Source organism: Stegastes partitus, unplaced genomic scaffold, assembly GCF_000690725.1.
Source record: "Stegastes partitus isolate 25-593 unplaced genomic scaffold, Stegastes_partitus-1.0.2 Scaffold354, whole genome shotgun sequence".
Lineage (NCBI taxonomy): Eukaryota > Metazoa > Chordata > Actinopteri > Pomacentridae > Stegastes > Stegastes partitus.
In genome coordinates, this window is record NW_007578085.1 from 409,054 (window position 1) to 429,505 (window position 20,452).

General features: G+C 43.0%; 2 protein-coding genes across 4 annotated transcripts in view; one reads left to right on the forward strand and one right to left on the reverse strand.

Moving 5' to 3' along the window:
* itgb4 (integrin, beta 4) overlaps window positions 1-13,248 on the forward strand; it is a 26,780-nt gene extending 13,532 nt beyond the window's left edge. For 2 of the 3 annotated variants that reach the window (XM_008284320.1, XM_008284319.1), the window contains exons 18-42: window positions 271-389; window positions 478-511; window positions 608-802; window positions 939-1,042; window positions 1,137-1,195; window positions 2,030-2,053; window positions 2,171-2,319; window positions 2,429-2,608; window positions 2,779-2,927; window positions 3,182-3,389; window positions 3,507-3,815; window positions 3,985-4,157; window positions 4,269-4,449; window positions 5,307-5,444; window positions 5,534-5,716; window positions 5,815-5,943; window positions 8,066-8,233; window positions 8,321-8,470; window positions 8,893-9,027; window positions 9,605-9,754; window positions 9,921-10,109; window positions 10,213-10,368; window positions 10,475-10,639; window positions 11,476-11,595; window positions 11,977-13,248. In XM_008284320.1, the coding sequence (XP_008282542.1) occupies window positions 271-389; window positions 478-511; window positions 608-802; window positions 939-1,042; window positions 1,137-1,195; window positions 2,030-2,053; window positions 2,171-2,319; window positions 2,429-2,608; window positions 2,779-2,927; window positions 3,182-3,389; window positions 3,507-3,815; window positions 3,985-4,157; window positions 4,269-4,449; window positions 5,307-5,444; window positions 5,534-5,716; window positions 5,815-5,943; window positions 8,066-8,233; window positions 8,321-8,470; window positions 8,893-9,027; window positions 9,605-9,754; window positions 9,921-10,109; window positions 10,213-10,368; window positions 10,475-10,639; window positions 11,476-11,595; window positions 11,977-12,107 (3,698 nt within the window). In that variant the 3' untranslated portion in view covers window positions 12,108-13,248. The remainder of the gene's footprint in view (window positions 1-270; window positions 390-477; window positions 512-607; window positions 803-938; window positions 1,043-1,136; window positions 1,196-2,029; window positions 2,054-2,170; window positions 2,320-2,428; window positions 2,609-2,778; window positions 2,928-3,181; window positions 3,390-3,506; window positions 3,816-3,984; window positions 4,158-4,268; window positions 4,450-5,306; window positions 5,445-5,533; window positions 5,717-5,814; window positions 5,944-8,065; window positions 8,234-8,320; window positions 8,471-8,892; window positions 9,028-9,604; window positions 9,755-9,920; window positions 10,110-10,212; window positions 10,369-10,474; window positions 10,640-11,475; window positions 11,596-11,976) is intronic. The other variant, XM_008284321.1, reaches the window with a different exon arrangement.
* LOC103359104 (butyrophilin subfamily 1 member A1) lies at window positions 13,015-19,259 on the reverse strand. Its single transcript, XM_008284318.1, has 10 exons — window positions 19,221-19,259; window positions 17,513-17,604; window positions 17,307-17,405; window positions 17,122-17,229; window positions 16,871-17,029; window positions 16,486-16,626; window positions 16,120-16,171; window positions 15,749-15,775; window positions 14,645-14,671; window positions 13,015-14,560 (listed from the first exon to the last, which is right to left on the reverse strand). Exons 2-10 carry the CDS (start codon window positions 17,573-17,575, stop codon window positions 14,001-14,003), a joined length of 1,236 nt encoding a protein of 411 aa, XP_008282540.1. The 5' UTR covers window positions 17,576-17,604; window positions 19,221-19,259; the 3' UTR covers window positions 13,015-14,000.
* Window positions 19,260-20,452: the final 1,193 nt, after the last annotated feature.

A 20,452-nucleotide genomic window follows, 5' to 3' on the forward strand; every position in this document is an offset into this window, starting at 1 on the left:
TTTCAGAAATAACTGCTTTTTAAAAATGTGTGGACCACAAACAAAATTCCGTTCCTGTCTATTTTATTGAAGTGGAAGCAGACATTTACAGACAGATGTCTTTAAACCAGGACAAATAAGACCAACACTGTAGGAAAGGCTATAGACACCACTGGAGCTTCCCAAGAGGCCAGTCCACTGACTTCAGAACAGGTGTGATGTGAGCTCTTAACATGTTCCAGTTCATTTCTGTGTTTTTAACTTTATCTACTTTTTGTGACGACCCTTCAGATTGTCCTCCTGCTAGTCTCCTGTGGTTGCTGCCGCTCCTCTTGTTCCTCCTGCTGTTGTTGGCTCTTCTGTTGCTCTGCTGCTGGAAATACTGCGCCTGCTGCAAAACCTGCTGTCAGGTATAAACACTCACATTTGGACCTATAAACGATATATGAAATTTCCAAGACACAGTGAAGTAATTTCTCCGATCTTTTCTCGACACAGAGCTGTCTTGCCCTGCTGCCTTGCTGTCGGAGAGGTAAGACATTTGTCACGTTATACAAGCCAGTGTTGCTTTAAATCCTTCATCCTGCCACCATCTTGAATATGAACCACTTTATGTCATTTTCTCCAGGTCGCATGGTAGGCTTCAAGGAAGATGAATATTTGCTCCGCCAGTCTCTGCTCACCTCAGACCATCTGGACACACCGATGGTGAGGACTGGCCCACCCAAAGGAACTGATGTGGTTCGCTGGAAGGTCACAGATAATGTGCACCGTCCACCCAATCACCCACAGGCTCTGATAAAGCCCAACCCCAAAGAGACCAGTGAGTTGATACTTAAGTCTTTTTAAAGTAAAGTGGACTTTTGGTAAGACACAGTAGGGGGCAATGTTTTGTTCTGTCATTTAAATTGTAGAAGCTACAACTTTTTTTGACATGTTTTCTCTTTCATCATTTGTAGTCCAGTACCCGATCTCCCTCCGACTAAACAGATTGTTCTCTGAGAACCTGTCTCGCCCCGAATCCAGAGACTCTGAACAACTCCGAAAGGAGGTGGCTGATAATGTAAGTGTATTTTTCTTTTTTGATGGGCACATTTATACATGAATGAATGAATGATGATTGTACTACTGAGGACTGTATTTGTTCATACCTTCAGCTAAATGAGGTGTACAAGCAGATTCCTGGGGCACAGAAGGTGCAAAAGACTGCATTTAGGTAAGAGGAGTTCACTATGTGATCCATTGAAGAGGTTCTGACTTTGCACCAATAAAAAGCAAAACCTGTACTTGATTTTAATTGTCCACCTTTCACTTCAGTGTAGGCTCCTTGTGAAATAATACATCGTTCCCAGTGCCCCCACCACAGTTGGAACACTCCCTGGAAGTTCTATTCTGTTAGAATGTCAAAACTTACATTTTTCAATGCACTGTGGGCATGTGTTGCAGTTCAGGTCCTTGGTGCCAATGTTTCCTCATCCTGCCAGGATGTTACAGTGGAACTGAATGTTGGCAGTCTGACCTATAATCCTGTGAATGTTTAAGAAAAAGAAGAACATGCTTTTGTTGCCCTGTGGTCTGATGCCCTTTCTTCAGTCTTGGACACTGCTGTTTGATCTCTGGGTCATAACTTTAGACCCAACTTTTGCCATCAGTGTTGATCCTTGACATGAAGAATGTGATAGATTGACACAGAATTTAATGTTTGCTATATGTGCAAGTTTAAGGTCCATGGTGAAATTGTAAATGAACACATGTAAGAGGTCAGAATGGGACTTCCAGAAAGTGTTTCAAACATCACAGGAGCGCTGGGAGCAGCAGTACACTACTTCAAATCATAAATTTAGATCAGGCGGAGATTTGGCTTCGCAGACTCAGAACTTCTTGATAGCACCGAGTAGATGTGTCGTAACATCATTCTCAACACACCAGTTTTTGCACTGCATGGAGATAATGTAATTGTAAGATTCAGTTTTCCTCCTCAAAATCAAAAGTGGAAATGGAATGTCTGTTCTCTTGCAAATAAATGTAATAATGTTTTTGTTTCTTGCAGAATGCAGAGAAATGCCGGAAAAAGGTACCGTTCAGATTGACAGTGTACATTACAAAGAATCAGCACCACCGTTTTTTTTGTCTTTTTAATGATCTAAAGATCATGCATGTCTAACTTCTCTGACCCTCTTGTACTCTTCAGGAACGACTTTACTATCATGGACACCGTCTTGTCTGCTCCTCGCAGCAGCTACCCAGATATTGTCAAACTCACTGAGAAGAATGTCCAGTCTGGAAACTTCCATGACCTCAAAGTGGTGCCAGGCTATTACACTGTGGCCACAGACAGAGGTAACCATTTGTGTGTCAGGATGACATGATGATTCATCAGTTTGTTGATTTATTTACAGTCACTTTTACTGCTTTAACTCTTGATATTAATCCTGCTCTTCCTCTGCAGAGGCTGCGGGAGCCGTAGAGTTCCAAGAAGGTGTGGAGTCAGTAGACGTTCACGTGCCACTCTTTGTCAAGGATGAAGATGACGACAAGAAGCAGCTGCAGGTGGAGGCCAAGGATGTGCCACTGGGCATTGCCGAGATTGGAAAACGTTTTGTGAACATCACCATCATCAAAGAGCATGGTGAGAAGTCTCTGGAATTATAGGCTTGAACTTTAAAGCCAATTTTATTTATACATGTAAAATTTTAAATCAAAGAAAATGAGGCTTCCAGTTCTTTAGAACCTCTATGACCTGAAACGATGTAATATTTCGTGGATCTCACTGAATGATTCTCCCCGCTCTTTTCCCAGCCTCCAGTGTCTTCTCATTCCTTCAGCCGGCTTACACCTACAGCAGGCAGGATGGAGTGGCTAACATCCCAATCAGCAGAGAGATCATTGAGGATGGACGCACACAAGTCACCTACCGTACACGGGATCTGACTGCCAAGGATAAGAAGGTAAGCAGAGTACTATGTACTGATGCTTTACCTCATATTTATATTTTGTTTGGTGTCTTTATACCTATAAAGACATTTTGGGCTCCCTCCCATAATTTATGTGGATTTTGAGAGTACTTGGTCCTGGCGTATGATGTCTTGGTATGGTTAGTTTTAATCTGATTCAAATGGGACTGGCAAGTGCAAGTGCAATGACCGTTTGCCGTGGTATAGCTTAGCACTTTGTCAACATTACAACCCTGTGTGCATTTTAGGACTATGTAACTGTAGAAGGAGACCTGACCTACAATCCTGGTGAGACCCAGAAGACAGTTCCTGTCCGTCTGCTGGAGCTGGGAGAGAAAGACGGCCTCTTGGAAGACAAACAGGTCAAGCAGTTTGTCATGGATCTCAGTAACCCACGACAAGGGGCCAAGTTGGGACGCTACCCAAGAACCACTGTTACTATCACAGACCTGCCAGGTGAATAACATTCTAAATAACTGTTTGGATTCAGTATGTTTTACCATCTTGCTTCCAGGCAAAGCATTGTTAGCTAAGATTGCGTTTCTATTTCCCACATCATCTTTCTTCATTCAGAACCCAGCGCAATGATGTTTAAGGATGGTGTCCAGAATTATACCACATCAGATCCAACCTATACCATCCCTGTGGTCCGCACTGGTAACCTGGAGAGTCCTACCACAGTTAAATGGCGCTCCAAGAAAGGCCTGCTATCTGGTCCTCTGAAGTTTGCTCCTGGAGAGATGAAGAAGGACATAGTGATCGACCCCAAAGCTCACCCTAGCCTGAGCCAGCCAGGGGAATTTCAACTGGAGCTGTTTGATCCAAGCAGCAATTCTTCTGTTGGCGAGAGAAAGACCACCCTTGTCAAGGTCACAGATAAAGGTGAGATGCAAGTGAGAAAAATTTAAATGAATATTTAGTCTCACAACAACTTTGAACTGAAGATTCAATGTAATGTAATGGTACTGGTGGAGCTTTTAGAGAAAGGGTAATTCTTAAACAGAGATCTGGTTTGTTTGTTTCATCTTCTAACTCACTACATTTTCTGCAGGTCCAAGATCTCCAGAATTCGCGCCGATGGCACAGAAAGGCTACATAAACCAGAAGTGCGCCAGCCCTGGCGGTCACCTTCTCTCCCCAGAAAACCTTCAAGCCAAAGCAACGGGACCCAGAAACATTCACCTCAAATGGGACCCACCACCTGGTAACCCCATGGGGTACAAGGTGCATCAAATGAACATGATCACAGCTATTCCACTGTAGTTGATTCCTATCATTGACATTTTACTGTCTTGCTCAAATATTCAAATACATTTGTTTGGTTGTATGTTTCAGGTGAAGTATTGGATCTATGGTGACCAAGAGAAAGATGCCCAGGTCTTAGATGTAAAGACCCCTGAAGCCAACTTGACAAATCTCTACCCCTATTGTGACTATGAGATGCGAGTGTGTGCCTACAATGCAATCGGAGATGGCTATGATAGCGACATGGCTACCTGTCAAACACTAGAGGATGGTAATTATTCTGAGTCTAATAAATTCAAGTGAAAAGCAAATACAACTGGCATAGATACAGCTGTAGTGGATTAGGCTGGAAGAGCATCCTTCACAAAATTTTGTAGCATTGCCTTATCTAAAGCAATCAGCTATAGAAACAAAAGGTTACTGCATTATCATGAGCTCAAGTATTGCTTGAAGAAGTGAGCTATATAATTCCAACAATCCTTAGTGAATGTGTACATGACTTTTTATTCACTTATGCCTACATGGAGAAATATTGGTTAGTAGTTAGGTGCCCCTATTACAGCGTAATGAAACATAATCTTTTTAAGTGTCATGGATGATGTCAACAATGTTTTATATTACATAGTAGCTACGATCAAAATATTCTGTAACTGTATAAAAAGCAAAACTATACCTTATTCGTATTTGACCACCCACAAAGTAGTATTGTGCAGAGATGCACCGCTCCCAGTGCTCCTGCCACACCTGTAACACTTTATGGAAGTCTCACTCTGAACTGCATCACACACTATCTGTAATGTGCACTGCATCTCTTCTACCTTGTCTAAATGACAAGCCTTTAACTTGAGTGTCATTTTGGGGAACAGAAAGAAGTGACAGGGACCCAAATTTAGTGGTGCTGCTGATCACACAATGTTAAGTAGATCCTGACTCATGAAAGTTAATGCTCAGACCTGTTGCACACCACAACCATGTTCTGTTCTGTGTATTTACCAGCTGATCTCTATATAGGAACGATTTTGTCGGGAACAACCTGTTTTTATTTAGTGTAGTGTGAATTCCAACTCAGTAAATACTTGTCTAATTAGTTTGAACTTACAAGCTTCTTCTGCTCTTTTTTTCCTGCAGTGCCTGGTGAACCTGGTCGTCTTGCCTTCAATGTCATCAGTCCAACTGTCACTCAGCTCAGCTGGGCAGAGCCTGCAGAGACCAATGGCAACATTACAGCATATGAGGTCATCTACACACCCATTGATGATGAAATGAGTAAGAGAACCACCTAAAGATGGAAATACTTTACACATGGTTGCACTATGTAATTTTCATCACATCCTAATACTCATTCCCTTTCACAGAGCCAGTGGGAGCAGCTAAGAAAGTGAAGATCGACAACCCTAAGAAACGAATGCTGTTGATTGAGAACCTCAAGGACGCCCAGACTTACCAGTACAAGGTCCGCGCCAAGAACAGTGTAGGCTGGGGCCCCTTCAGAGATGCTACCATCAACTTGGCATCACAGCCTACCAGACCTCTGTCCAGTAAGTCTGTGACAAACCCATCATTGGAGCAATTACTGCTAATCTGCTGAGCTCTTGTCTTCCTGCAGAGATTTATTTCTCTCTCTTTCTGTCCCTAGTTCCCATCATTCCAGACGTCCCTATTGTAGATAATGAGGCAGGAGATGAGTACGACGGCTACCTGATGTACAGCGATGATGTGCTGAGATCACCTGCAGGCTCCAAGACACCCAGTGTCTCTGGTGAAGGTGGGTACCCAGAGCCAAAACCATAAGCTACTCATAACAGCTGGCAGTGTAAACTTGTTGTGCTACTCCTCTGTTCTGATGCATTTTTGGCTTTGGAAAGATGCATGTGACTGCCAGACTTTGAGGGTGAGCTGTCACTGGTAACATGGATCCAATTATTTCAGTCCACATTTTTGGGCATCTTAGTTGGTTTTTGTAGCCCCTGTGTTTTTATGCAGTATGTCTGTGGTGTCATTGCCCCGTCAGAAGTTCTGGGAATGGACAAGACTGTGACATGTTGGTTAGGGCTGTGCTGCAGAAAATCATTCAGCTTGAGTGACCCATTATGTAAAGAGTCCTTTTCCTTTTTGCCCCTGCTCATTCTCATTTTTCAGGTTTTCTATTTAAAAATACCTGAAATGTTGCCTATGATACTCTCCCCCACTGTCATTACTGACATTAGGGAAAAAGCTGGAGGAGCTGTAGAAATGCTCAGAAATGGCAACATACTCAATCATCTGCCTCTTTTTATCACTTCCATCTGGCAGGCATTTTTCCTGCAGGCAACGCCCCAGCCAGGCAGCAGCAAAAATCTGCTTCCAATGCATCCCCACATATATGCAATAGATGTGTTTTACGATCACTAACCACAAGATCTTCCCTCATTAAATCTGCTGTCACTCCTGCTTTTTGCAGCCACTGTGCTTTCTCTGGAAGACAGTCCAAAAGGTTCTTCTTGCCTTAGAATGTAATTATGACAGTTATGCATGATGAACCAAACACTCATTCCCTACAAATCTATCCTTCGCCTGCTTGCTTCTTCCCTTTGACCACAAAAATCAAGGCTGGAAATATGTCAAGTTGGTGGGGTCCAACCTGGATCTCCGTAAGGTGTCCTGGAAAAAGCGAGTGGAGATCATCCCCCATCGGCTCAGCACAGACACAGAGGCAAGCTCAGATGAAGCCCCCCGCCCCAGCCGCGCCAAAACACCCTTGCCAGGTGAAGACCATTCCATCAAACCCACAGATAGACAGACAGATAGCATGCCAGCTGTTATGCACGGCCAGTCATGTCCCCAGCCAGGCAACAGCATTTCTTTCTGCCTTCGTGATGTGATCCGCTCAGAAATATGTCATTTGTCTACTCGTTCAGCTTTCGGGCTTCAGTTCTTGTCCACTTGCCCCTAGTTGGCATCTATTCCATCTATCCTCGCGCCACCTACCCAGAGAGGAGCTTTGGCATCAACTGCCCCGCCTCCAGTTGATGATTGGGGGCAGGCTTTTCCAGGTGCCTGTCTCTGTCTGTTCTCTCTACATCCCACTGGGAAGCAAGTGATCTGGATCAGCTTGCCAGCTGCATTAAAGGCTTAAGGACTGTGCAGCAGTATGGAAATAATGGGTTCCTAGTAAAATACAGCCTCATTTCTGCAGGCCAGTTTGAGTGATGACGTCTTGTCCTTCAGCTGTTTTTGCTTTCATCTTCAGATGTGCCTTTTAGATGTGAAGCACCTCATGAAACTGGTTTGTAGAAACTCACCAATTCACGTTTACTTGGCTGCAGACTCTCCACCAGGGGGAGTTGTTGGGCCTGTATTAGACACATGTGCCGCCTGTCAAAGTAACAAAACCATGGTTATGATCTGTAGATGAAGATATGTTGATGTCGTTAATTTCCTGTTATGAAATGAAAACTATAAACCTAAACTTTGTCTTTTGCACCTCATGAAAATTTGTGTTATAGCTACATATCAACCTCTGCAACAGGTGTGGCTCAAGTGACGACAATTTGTCGCTTTATATAAAATCCTTTGGCAGAGAGAAAATCTCAACTGGATTAACATAAATTTTTGGATGGTTGTAACACTCTTTGCTTGCAGGTGGCACAGTTGACAGAAAAAATTCTTGCTTGCAGATGGCAAACATTTGTGAAACTGTTGCTGTTTGTGTAACCTTTAAGGGACATTATGAGTACCGAAAACGTAAGTCTGGAGCTGCTATTGCCGTCTGTGGCTGAGGCTGGTTTCTGGTGCTTCATATCATCGGGCCACTGTGTTGTTCTTATCAGTATACGAATAAATGAATTCTAACTGCTACATTTGTTCTGTTTACTGACAGTCATGGCTCTCACTGTGGTGTTTCACAGATTACATGATGAACGGGAAGTGGGACCAAAACTTCCTTTTCCCAGGAAGTTCAACGACACGCAATATGTCAGCATCATCGTCTCCAATGTCCACTCTGAGCTCAAACTACAGAGGGGGAGGCGGCTCCTTCACCACGGAAACAACCACCACCTACATGACTGGACCAGGTAGGATGGACACCAGCAACTGTGCTGAGAAAAATGTTGACAAAACATGAAGCTATTTCACATCCTTGTCTTTCTGTCTTGATGTAGGAGGTTCTCGCAGACAGGACATAATCGGAGGAGGGGTACACACATCTGAAGTCATCATGAGGAAGCGCTCAGAGAACAGAGGTTACACAGATGAACACATCCGTGACTCTATCGTCATGGGAGATGTGTCAGGAAAATTCCCAGATTTAGGTATGTCTCCAGCAATGGTTTGACTTTATTCCAGAGGGGATGGAACAGGAGTTACTTCTGTCTCTCTGGCTAAAACATTTTACTTTGGAGTGCTGTATTTATGATGCCTCGGCAGGTAAAGTGTGCTGGTGCATGAGGCCGATGGCTTGGACATCTGTTAGCAGGGTTGGGGCTGTTGGCTGCACAGCAGGCTTATCCAGCCAGACTTTGCAGGAGCTGTGCTGACTATCGCTGTTTCTCCCTCCCTCCCCTTGTTTCCTCCATTTGTTTTATTTTGACCTTTATTACTTCACTCCCTACCTGCCCTCCTCCCCGTCCTCTTATGGTACTTCCATCATTTTCTTTGCCTCTCCTCTTCGTCACCCCGGCCTCCTCCTCTTCCTCCTCTTCCTTTGCCCCCCCTCTGCTCAATGCGCCATCAGGTGGGTTCGGCTACACTGGGATGCAGAGCAGCTCTCACAGCCAGTTCAGCTACAGCCTGTCTCAGGGTTCGAGGGCCAGGACCCAGTCTTCAGATATCAATGAAGCCTTGTATAACCTGGACAGGGTGCTCCAGGGTAAGTCTGCAACATACAAGCATGAAGGCACTGGATATGTTTGCTGGGTGCCCTCTTCAGTCATCTTCATCACTGCTTCTCTGATTGCCTGACACTTTGTCTCCCTCTCCATATTAGCAACTACAAACCCTAATGTTTTAAATGAATGGCAGCCATCTTTTAAAGTGTTTTATGCCTTTTGACAGTTGTGTCTCTGCTTTGTAAATAACAGCTGGTTTCTATGCATACAAAAAAAAGAAAAAAAGAACCTATTTTCTCATTCTTTGACTTATGGTGTTGTCACTAAGTATGGTAGCTCAGTAGTGGTGGGGGCGGTGTAGATCTGAGTGGGCTAATGAAAAACAGTGCATTTGAAGGCTGTGTTGTTCGCAAATGAAACTCATAACAGCAAGAAAACAGTCAAATAAATTAGTCTCATTTGGTGATTTTGTAAAGGTGCACTAAACAATATTTTAATAACTTAGGATGAAATTATACATTCTGTGAAAGGGGGTTCCTGAAGTGACACACCTACAGATAATCATCTTCCAGCTATTTCAGAGGTTTGTCTCTCACACCTTTCTGTGTCGTCCATCAGATGCGCGACTCTCTCCCGGCGTCCCGGACACCCCCAGCAGACTGGTGTTTTCTGCTCTGGGACCAACTGCTCTCAAAGTCAGCTGGCAGGAGCCCCACTGTGAGAAAGACATCCTGGGCTACCGCGTCCTCTACCAGCAGCTCAATGGAGGTAATTGCAAACAATGAGTTGTGCCATTTGCATCCACACTGTCCTCTCTATGCTAAACATTCAGCTGTGTTTCGAATAAGATTTCTGTAGAAAGTCTTTTTTGAGTATTCTTTCACAGTCTTTTAGCATTTATTATCCTGACGCTGAGCAACCTTATGTGCTGTAGGTGAGATGAAGAGTGTCAACGTGACAAACCCAGCAGAGAACTCTGTGATCATCCAGGACCTGCTGCCCAACCACTCCTACCTGTTTAAGGTGAAGGCTCAGAGCCAGGAGGGCTGGGGTCCAGAACGAGAGGGAGTCATCACCATCGAGTCGGCTGTCGACCCAAAGAGCCCCCTCAGCCCCATGCCAGGTGCTGACTCTGCTCATTCCTCAATCAACCACAGACACAATGATTGTATTTTCATCCTGAAGACAGTTTCTGTGTACTCATTCTGTTTTGCGTCTTCTTCCAGGCTCCCCGTTCACTCTGAGCACTCCCAGTGCTCCAGGCCCTCTGGTGTTCACAGCTCTGAGCCCTGATTCCCTGCAGCTCAGTTGGGAGAAACCTCGCAAACCCAATGGAGACATCCTGGGCTACGTAGTCACCTGTGAACAGCTGCATGGTGGAGGTAAGGCTTTCCCAAAAAAAAACAGGCTTATATATTTGATTTGTGCTTCTTCTCGGCCCCATACTGTTAGTTTTTGTTGTGAAACATCTGTTTGTGTTTCTTCCAGGGGATGTGCGATCCTTCCAGGTGAACGGCGACAGCGCTGAGACCAGCCTGACTGTTCCAAACCTGACTGAGAACGTTCCCTACAAGTTTAAGGTTCAGGCTCGAACCACACAGGGCTTCGGTCCAGAGAGGGAGGGCATCATCACCATTGAGTCTCAGGATGGAGGTAAGATGAAGCTATGCAGCATTTACTATGAAAAAAAACCCAATAGAGACAGAAAGGTTGTGTAACGTCTGTCATGGAACGAAAACATGTTTATGATTTTGCTTCATTCTTGGACTCATTAGGATTGAAAGTGCATAATTATAAATTGTCTACAGGATCGCACCAGAGAAATGATCAAAATCAAGTCAGTTTATCCTCTTAGGAGCATGAATCTAAATGACATCTTTAGATTCTAGCATATCTTCTGTACAAAGAGTTTTGACCTGAGGGTATGACAGAGCAAAGCCTGAGTGCTGCAAATGTTAAGTTCAGTTATGTGAGACATAAATATGCTTACTAAATTTGCAACAGAGAAAAATTAGTGGTTCCTCTGGGGACCATAAATGATTAAGTGTCATGGGAATCAGGCCTTTAGATTTTAAAATCTTGCGTAAGTACTTGCAAATTTGACTTAAGGTTGGTATTTCAAGGTCAAGGGATTCCTAAAAAGCTTTATCTTGAGCTTTAGCTCCTAAAAAGATTTATCCTCTGGGAACCAAGAATTAGGCAGCCATTGTTTGTGATGATTTATCCGTACTACTGTGGCATTATAAAGCTCATGAAGTCACAAAAGTAAGAGGAAAGATGATGACAATCTGAAAAGTAATTTCTGAGATTTCCTGCCCTAGATCATCCAACGACCTAAAGACTACAGTCACCTTTAGACCTTCTTCTCAGATTTCAGGAATATTCAGTGCGGCGTTTCAGCATCCCCGTCTCTTTCTTATCATTTCTTGCCTTTTAGGACATTGCGGTAGACTAATAACTGCGTTTCTGTCCTTCCTTGCCCTCTGCAGGTGCTTTGTCTCAGTACAACAGCCAATCAATGACGAGGAGGGAAGTTTTCCAGATGCCAACAGAAGTCAGCACACGAACCAACGTGTCCCACACCATGATCAACGACCCTTATTTCTCAGGTAAGTCAAGAGTTAGTTTCATTTAGGGACATTGTGATAAAACGTGTATGCATATGCTGATACGGTGAATAATCCAGGAACAACATACAGCACAGTTCTGGTTACAGTTTCTACCTCCACCTCCCCACACGCATAGTTTAAGTGTAAATAATTTGCCAAGAAGAGACAAAACCACACAAGGAACAATGTCAAAGATTAATTTCACAGATTTTCTGTAGATATCATGATAATATTTTGACTGTGAATCCTTTTGATTATGACAAGCATGTCGTGGAAATCTAATATTGTTACCTAATTCTTGTTTCAGCCGAGATTGTCATAGAACACTCTGTGGTAAGACGTGTTAGCTCTCACTGATACATTCTGTTTCCCCTCTAACAGACGGGATGATGATGACCACGCAGCACTCAGAGACCAGCGGCATGGTGACCCGTCAAATCACCAAGGAGGTGGTTCAGAGGAGCGTCATGGGAGGAACTACTGTCACAAAGAAGATGTTTTATGAATCTTAAGATCTAATTCCAAAGGTCCAACATGATGAGGAATCCTATCTCTTTTAAAAAGAGTCAGCTTCCGAGTACTGCCAACAGTGTATGTTTATATGTGTGTGTGTGGGTGAGGTTCTGCAACCAAATACAAACCATTTCATTTCATACATAGATGGAGAGGAGGCTGTTCTCTCATGTCTGTTACAAACAATGGCAACTTCCCTCCATCAGTGAGGTTTATTTTAACATTTCCACATGCTCCTGGTGTGTTTGTTAGTGTTAGATTTCACTCCCTCTGTCGGTTCAGCTCTGGTAACACACACTGGGGCTTTAAAGAGGCCAACACGAGCCAGTAATCTGACGTAAGTAATCCAAAGTGACCTCTTCCCTCCTCTCCTGCCCTCGTCCGTCTTGTAAGAGCTGTTTATTGAATATTTCAGGATAAACTCATCAAATTTCAACCCATATTCTGACTGAACACTTTCTGAGATGCACCTGTTCCCAGGAGGCTAAATGGTTGTTAGGTTCAGTTTTATCCAAGTGCTCCGAGTGATCCAAGTGGCTTTTGTTCATAGATTTGTATTATATTAAAGAGTGATAATGTTTTTTTTTTTCCAAGCATATTTAATACTTTTTAAGATTTTTACTTAAGCAAACATCGAATTTAATCCTAAATATAAAGCTACATGTGCATTTCCTGCTGTATTTTACAACACAAACGTCTGTTAGAGGTAATCTGTTTTTGTATTTCTGAAGACACTGCATCAAGTTGGTATTTCTCATGTTTCTTCACTCTGCCAGGCCATTTTCAGTAGCTTAACATTTGAACAGTCCCATATCTGGGAGAAATGGTGTGTTATGACAGAAAGATTGTATTTGCTTCTACTGCAAGTCCTGCTGTACTTTGGCTTTATCTTTTTGTTTTTTTTGGAAAATACTCTTGTAAAACACATTGTAGGAGAACAATCTTAGTAGCAAAACACGATATGGATAACTAGATGAACTTCTCACCAAACACACCTTCAGTACAGTATTCATGTACTTTTAATTAACATACATCACCTCTTTTTGACAGTTGAGCTTATTTTTTTTCCCATAATTTCTTTTTTTTTTGTATGTCATTTCTATTGCACTTAATAAAGATTTGAAATTTTAAAAAAAGGTACAATTCTGTATATGACTACATCTTAAAAAATATGCCATCACTGAAGACAAGATGGAGCATTTGCAGTTAATTTATTCATGTTGGGGAGAAAACAGAAGCATTGCCATCTTTATATGTCACACACAAACAAAAACACAGCTGCAGAAACAAGCTCATGCCTGACAAATGTTTGCAGGAAGCTTGAGACAAAGAATCAAACAGAGTGAGAATTATCTATTCACATGCGTCAGCCCAGTCTGTAATTATCTGCCTGTTTGACTGCACACAGGCTCTACCTTGCAGGTCACACATCCTTCACAGTGCCTTCATGATATTACATTTGTGAAGTGTGTGTTTCATCTAGAAGTAATAAAAAACTGTAATAAAAAATTACTTTTCCATACCATTGTGTGGCATGAAAATCTTCCAACTCAAACTTTGGACTTCTACATCTCCCATATTTGACTGTGTGAAAAAAAAAACAGCTAAAACAAGGCTGTTTTTTGAGGTTTCCACCTGACACCATTAAAATATTCATCTTTAAAGTACAAATACTCAAATACTGTACGTCTCCATGAAGGCAGAGTAACAGAAAGTGTAATGCAGAAAAAAAATGGCGGTTCTTGATCCTGATCTCTCAAGGCACCTCACAGAAACAGTCAGACTTTTAGCCCCAAAACCAGCTCACAACATTCAGATTCACTAGACTAAAAGTGCAGACTCGATGAGCTGCTGAGCATCAGGACTGAAGAGTGCTCAGAGTGTTAAGCAGTTCAGGTCCAGAGGCAGGGCCCGGGGCAGAGGCACGGCTGTCTGACATCTGCAGGCCTGATCACCAGGTCTTTGACCACCTCCACAGTCCCAAACACGGGATACAGTTCCTCTGTGAACTTCTCATTGTAGGTGAAAAGGTGTGAGCGCTTCTCCACATCGTAGAAGGACAGCTGGCCCTGCTCGTAGTCCAGATAAACCCCAACCTTCCGGGGCACCACACTCTGTGGTAAGGGGGTAGTGGGCACCGTCAGGGCTTTCAGATCAGCACCTCTCTCCAGGCGGAGGGTTAGGTAGCCTGTATCAGTGTTGAGTGAGCGGAAGCCGTGCCTCACGGCTGATGCTTTAGCCACACCCAGCCGCCAGTCCCTCTCGCCAACCTCCACCTCCCAGTAGTGGCGTCCGGAGGTGTACCCCTCCTGACCCACAGCACACCACCAGCCATCAAAGCGCTGCTGGCACCGCGGGACGTCACGGCGCTCCAGGCCGCACCGCATGCGTTTTTCATCGCTGGAGATGAGCAGGTCTGGGTGGGCGGATTCTGAGTCCAGGGTGACGTCCACTGTGAAGTCGTAGAGATGTAGAGATTACAAAGGGCCACTTTGAAATCAGCGTATGGTGAAGAACAGAAAAGAGATTTCCATACCTGCTGCATCGCAAATCCAATTCCACACTGTCAAGAAATAGGAGAGACACTCTTTAAAGCTGCTACAATAATTAATAGTTATAATAATATTACCAGATTAAAAGATTACATGTGATGTGAAAGGGGTCACAAAAAGATCACCACCCAACTCTACGGTCTCTGTCAGCGATTCAGCTCAATGTTTTGGTTTAATGACCTGCAGCTTTAATGTTCTGGTTAACTCTCATCCCTCTCAGGGTAATTTGTAGATGTACAAAGTAGCTGTTTCCAGCAACAAAAGGTTCTGATAAACCCACAGTTCAAAGAGCTGATGGAAAAGTTAGCAGCACGCTGGTGAACATAGTGGAGCCTTTTGCAGCCGAAGAATTTACCTGAGGACTCGGTGGAGACGAAAACATGACTCAAAGAGACTGAATAGTAAAAACACATCTGTCAAGAGGTCATAAGGATGACTACAAATGAATGCTGATGTTGTTCTGTGTCTGACAGATGTGTAAATAGTCAACTGTTTGCAGAAAAACATGAGCTTTATAAGGTGATATTAATGGACAGCTCATTTCTGCTGCTACCAAGTGACCAGAAAATCAGTTTAAACAGCTTTAAAACAAAAACTTTTAGTATCAAAGTGATTAATTGATAAACAAAAATGTTAAAAAGTTGTAAGTTACCAAACGATTACGCCAAATGTCAACCTGATATCAGCTTTTCAAATGCAAAGATCTGGTGTGTTTCTGTGGGTCATGTTGGACTGAAAAGCGAATATTTTTGGTCAAACAGAACAAACACAATGAAGATGACCTTAATTTAATACAAAACTCCATATGATTAAACTGTTAATTTAACACAACAACAAAAGACATGTTTGTAACCAACCACCCCTAGTCCTTTAACCCTGAACTGACACACTGTTTGACAAACATTAAAACTGCACACACACAGTAAGGAAATAAGCACTGTATTATGAAAAGGATTAAATATGACAATTTACAGTGACAGACGTTAGACCATATTATTCAGCCCAGATTTGAGAGAAAAATCAATATGCTACGATACTACAGGGCTTTAATGTAATGATCATTTACTTCCACAACAATCTGCACTCACCACTGTGGGGGATGTAGCGGGCAGCGTCTGAAAGAAGAAAAACCATTACAGTGATTACGAGGAGACAATCGAGTGTTTTAATCCTCCTACATGCTCCTTTCCCAACTTGCTTTCCTGCACTATCCTTTAATCACATATCGATAGATTAGCTCTGGTGGAAATCAAGTTTCCCTGCTGCTACAGAGGCTGATTAAGTCTGTAGTGCTGCTGCATGCACACATAATGTTATAATCAATAGCAATTCACACATTATTGATGGATGTTCATCGTCCTGAAGGCCGACGGGATAATCCTTTTACTGTATACCGTTGATGTCAGAATTTGAGGTCTTTCCAAGTTAACAAGAGATGCATCAAATAATCTCCACTCACCAATTCTCTGGTTCCTCTGCTTTTTCACCAGCCACTGCTTCGTCACGTCCTCCTACACTCACGTATACATAAAGGCAGACAACAAAGACATGAATCTAAAGCAGGCCAAGGTGACACAAACAATAAGATAAAGAGATTAGCCTGACTGGATGCCATGTTGTGTGTATACATTATGTTTACCACGGCTGATCTCAGAGCATCATGCTAATGTCTCACAATCTTTTGAACCTCAAGCTAAATCCGTGAACTGTTTATTTCATCACTGGCAAATGAATTCCGGCAGCGAGGATTACCCAGTGTCCTCCTGGAACCACATGAATATTCAACACAGTCTAATCAGGGGAATAGTGTGACAAACATCCAGACCTTTATGGGGTTATCAGCATTCAGCACAGCCAGTATGACGAGCTCCACGGCAGGGAGCAGGTTGGGCAGACGGCCCCTCTTCCACTGGAACTCCAGGTCGTCCAGCATCATGAGCACCGGCTCCCCGGGCCACACAGTGGGCTGCACACAACCACATATAAACAGTTAATGTTGTTGGGGCTCAGCGTTCATCATCGTGTGATAAGGACAATGTTCACTCTAACTTGTGACCATAGTTCTAGCGCACTCTGGTTATGATGGGATAATTGTCATGGGCAGGGTTTAGCTTAATCATCTTTATCAGATGCAAGGAGGGAACTAGGTCAAACTTTAATCACCAACCAGCCACAGGAAGAACATGTTATTGTCACCACTGTGCACTCACTTGAGGTCTGCTTTTAATCTCACGGGTCCAGTCCATGATGACCCTTTTGTAGGGCCCCATGTCGTACTCGCCCCCGGACTCCAGCATGCAGAGGAGGTGTCCCTTCCAGTCCTTCTTCTCTGGCTTCTCATACTGGTAGTCGGATGGGATGATCTTAGACTGAGGAAAAAGTACAAATGTTTTAGGAACATTCAGAAAACAGTTTCTTCAGATATTCTGGCAAGAAAACCAACATGGCACCTATACTGTACCTGTACTTTCTTCTCCAGCACAGCAGCCCATTCAACGATAAAGTCACGACACACACTGGCCGGCCAGATGTCCTCACTGGTCCAGATGTGGCCGAGGACGTTCGACCTCTAAAGGTACAGAAAGATACGCATGAGAATCTTTAAGTGTACGCGGTAAAACTAAATCAGAGAGGATAAGAGCTTACCTGGCAAATTCTGTTGAGTTCTCGAGCCAGTTCCATAATAAATAACTGACTTTCCACCAGAGGCTCCTTTTTGTCGAGTTTAACTCTCTTACGAGACTCCTGAAGCAAACAGGAGATTAAAAAGGAATAACGTTTTAGAGAGAAGAGTGCAGATTTAGCACTGCCAACAAAACACAGCAATATCAGAGGAAAACAGAGTCGCATACCTTGAGTCGGATTTTGAGCTTTTTGGCCGGTTCAATAAGGAACTGCAGGCAGTCTTTCATCATGCTGGCAGCTGGAGAGCGAGGCCGATGCCCTGTGGTACGATAATAAAGCAGCTTTAATACGCTGGCACTCATTCTGTCAGAAGCTGGAGCCCAACTGCAGCTGACTGAGCTCCTGTCGCCCCCACAAATCGATGAGAGAGCAGAAAGCGCTAATTTATGAGAGGTGGCAAAAAAAGGTATGTATGCGTGGAGAGAGAGAGAGAGAGAAGCACTGCAGAACTTTCCTCACAGTTCCGCACTCAAAGTCCACAGAGAGCTCATTATTAGGCACTCTGAGCTATCATGAGCTGAGGAGGAGGAGAGAAAGAGCACCCACACATAGGACATAGTGGGTGGCAAACAGAGAAACTGTGGCGAATCAGGCACAAAATATTGCACAGTAACAGGATTTCCTGATGTGTGTGAGTCGATACATCTTGATCATGGCCTTGAAATTGGAAATTTATTCCCAAGGAGATGTGAGACAGCAGCGCAGAGCACTTTTTAAAACACTGCGGAGGGTGCGGGGGATCGTTGGACCAGTTTGCTGTTGATTCAGCAGTCCGCCCCTGCACGCCACTCTGATGCGCTGAGGGGATTTACTGTTCTTTATGTGATGTAGGGGTGGCAGCTGAGCCAAAAGGATGCTGCACGGGGGAGCAGATATTGTTCTGGGGGGGAGTCTGCATCCAATGACAGAACTCGAATTTTACATTATAGTCAGCAATGTCTGACGAGTCTGTGAGTATAGAGAATAATAATTCCAATGTGTTTTCTGTTAAATGTGTGGATTTGATGTTGTTTATATTCACTTATCTTTCTAATTTCCATCCTTAATTTCTTAGAAATGAAGAATAAGACTCAATTTTGACTAACTGATAGGTTGATATTACAGATATTATCTCTACAACTACAAAATTGACTGTAGAGACTCACTATGATGAGTTCTTTCACTCCTATAACAAAGTCAGAAGGAGTCACAAGTCCACAGAAGCAGTCCATGTTAACTTTCGCCCACAGAGGCCATGACACGTGCAGGGGAAGCTGAAGAGAGGCCAAGCTGTGCCACTGAGCCTGTTAACTAATTAAAAGGAAAACAGTGGTGCTCACATTAAAGCCCCCTTTTTAAGAGGCAAAAATGAGAAATGTGGCCCTGCTGGGTTTGTCCATCAAACTGTGGACTGGTGAAAACAACACAGTGGCTCCTGGCTAGATGGGGGGTTTTATTTCTGGAGGTGCAGGCTGAGCTGGAAGGTGGCAGAGGAGCCGGAAGATTAGAGGAAATCCAGGATTACCACCGGTGCCACTGCTGCACAAGCCCAGGTAGTGAGTTTCTATATTGGGACTGACAGGCCAACCTCTGCCTGCAAGTCAACACCAAAACAAACACACTGCACAGCAACACAACAGAGACACGTTTCTGTGGATTAACAACAAATACACACTATACTTTGGAGGTTATTCTCTGCTTTCGTCGTCAAAATGTACAATTTTTAAATAAATATGAACAAAAAAAAAGCTGCCTTCGTTGCATGAAGCTGCTAAAACCGGACAACAATCACTAGCTAGCAGGCAAACTGTTCAACTAATTACACCGCAAGCAGTAACACAACACAGGCAGTTTACTCGTTTAAAATGTACGTTTAGTGTGAAAACAAAGTCTTACCTTGTTATGAGAGAATGTTCCTGTCCGCAGGTAACTCTGCGCAGCTCCTACGTGATGTTTCCTCCAAACTCAGACTGATTTAAACCTCCGCCATCATCATCACCATCATCATCTTCCTCATCTTCACCTTCAGCGCCGCTTCGTCCACTACTGCGGCACGAGAGGCACAGCGCGCGCTCTTATGCTCCGCTCAGCGGCAGCTTCAAAGAGCCGCCGACAGAGGCCGCCATCTTGCCTCCCTGTAACCACGGCAACACGGAGCTCTACTATTATGGTCTGTCCTCTAAGGTGGCGAGCACATTTGGTAAAAAAACCTCCAAAGAAAACAAGAGTGGGGAAGACCTGCGTTGGCTGACACACTTTTTACTCCCAGACATTTTTATTTGACATAAATCATTTACAATACTGCAGCCAGAAGCCAACAAATGTGGGATTCTGGTCTCAGTTTTATACTCTAATGAACGCAAATGCTTTCTAAAATGTGCATTAAGTATTAAAACAAAGCCTTGCCGTTGTTGAACAGGGGCTACATCCTGCTGATAGCTTTTTATTTTTGCTCAAATTTGTCACATAGGTGTGCCATATCAAATAAAATGTGATTTTTTAGGTGTAACTGTTTGTTACGTCGAACTTCCTTTGAAAGAACATGTATTTTAGCTGTGAAATTAAATAAAATATTCCATATGCATTTGTTCTATGGGCTATTTAAAATATATCTTTTTAAATATACATTGTATTATAAATATTAAAATTTAAAAAATGTTAACTATCATGAATGAAATCAAGTCATTTTTGTAGTTAAAATATCATTTCAGTCACAATGTGGGAGCTGCTGTTGAATTAGTACTTTAGTTTTTAAACGGTGAAAACATCTGATTGTTGTAATCTATTGAGTACTGATTCCTTCATTGTCAGACAAATAAATAAATAAATAAATAAATAAATAAATAACCCTATGAAATAAATAAATATGACTATGGCGTTAATCCCGAGAATAAAATAAACGAGACAAATATTATATTACACTTATTATAAATACATATTATAGGAATAAATGTAATAATTACCCAGCAAACTGACGTTTAGAGAACGTTCTGGGAATGTCCAATGAATTTTCTAAGAATGTTCTGTTGACGTTCTCGTTGTTGTTGTTGTTGTTGTTTTCCCCCTTTACAATGTTCCGCAGACGTTACCTTCATTGTTTGCTGGGTAAATACATATATCTTTTATCT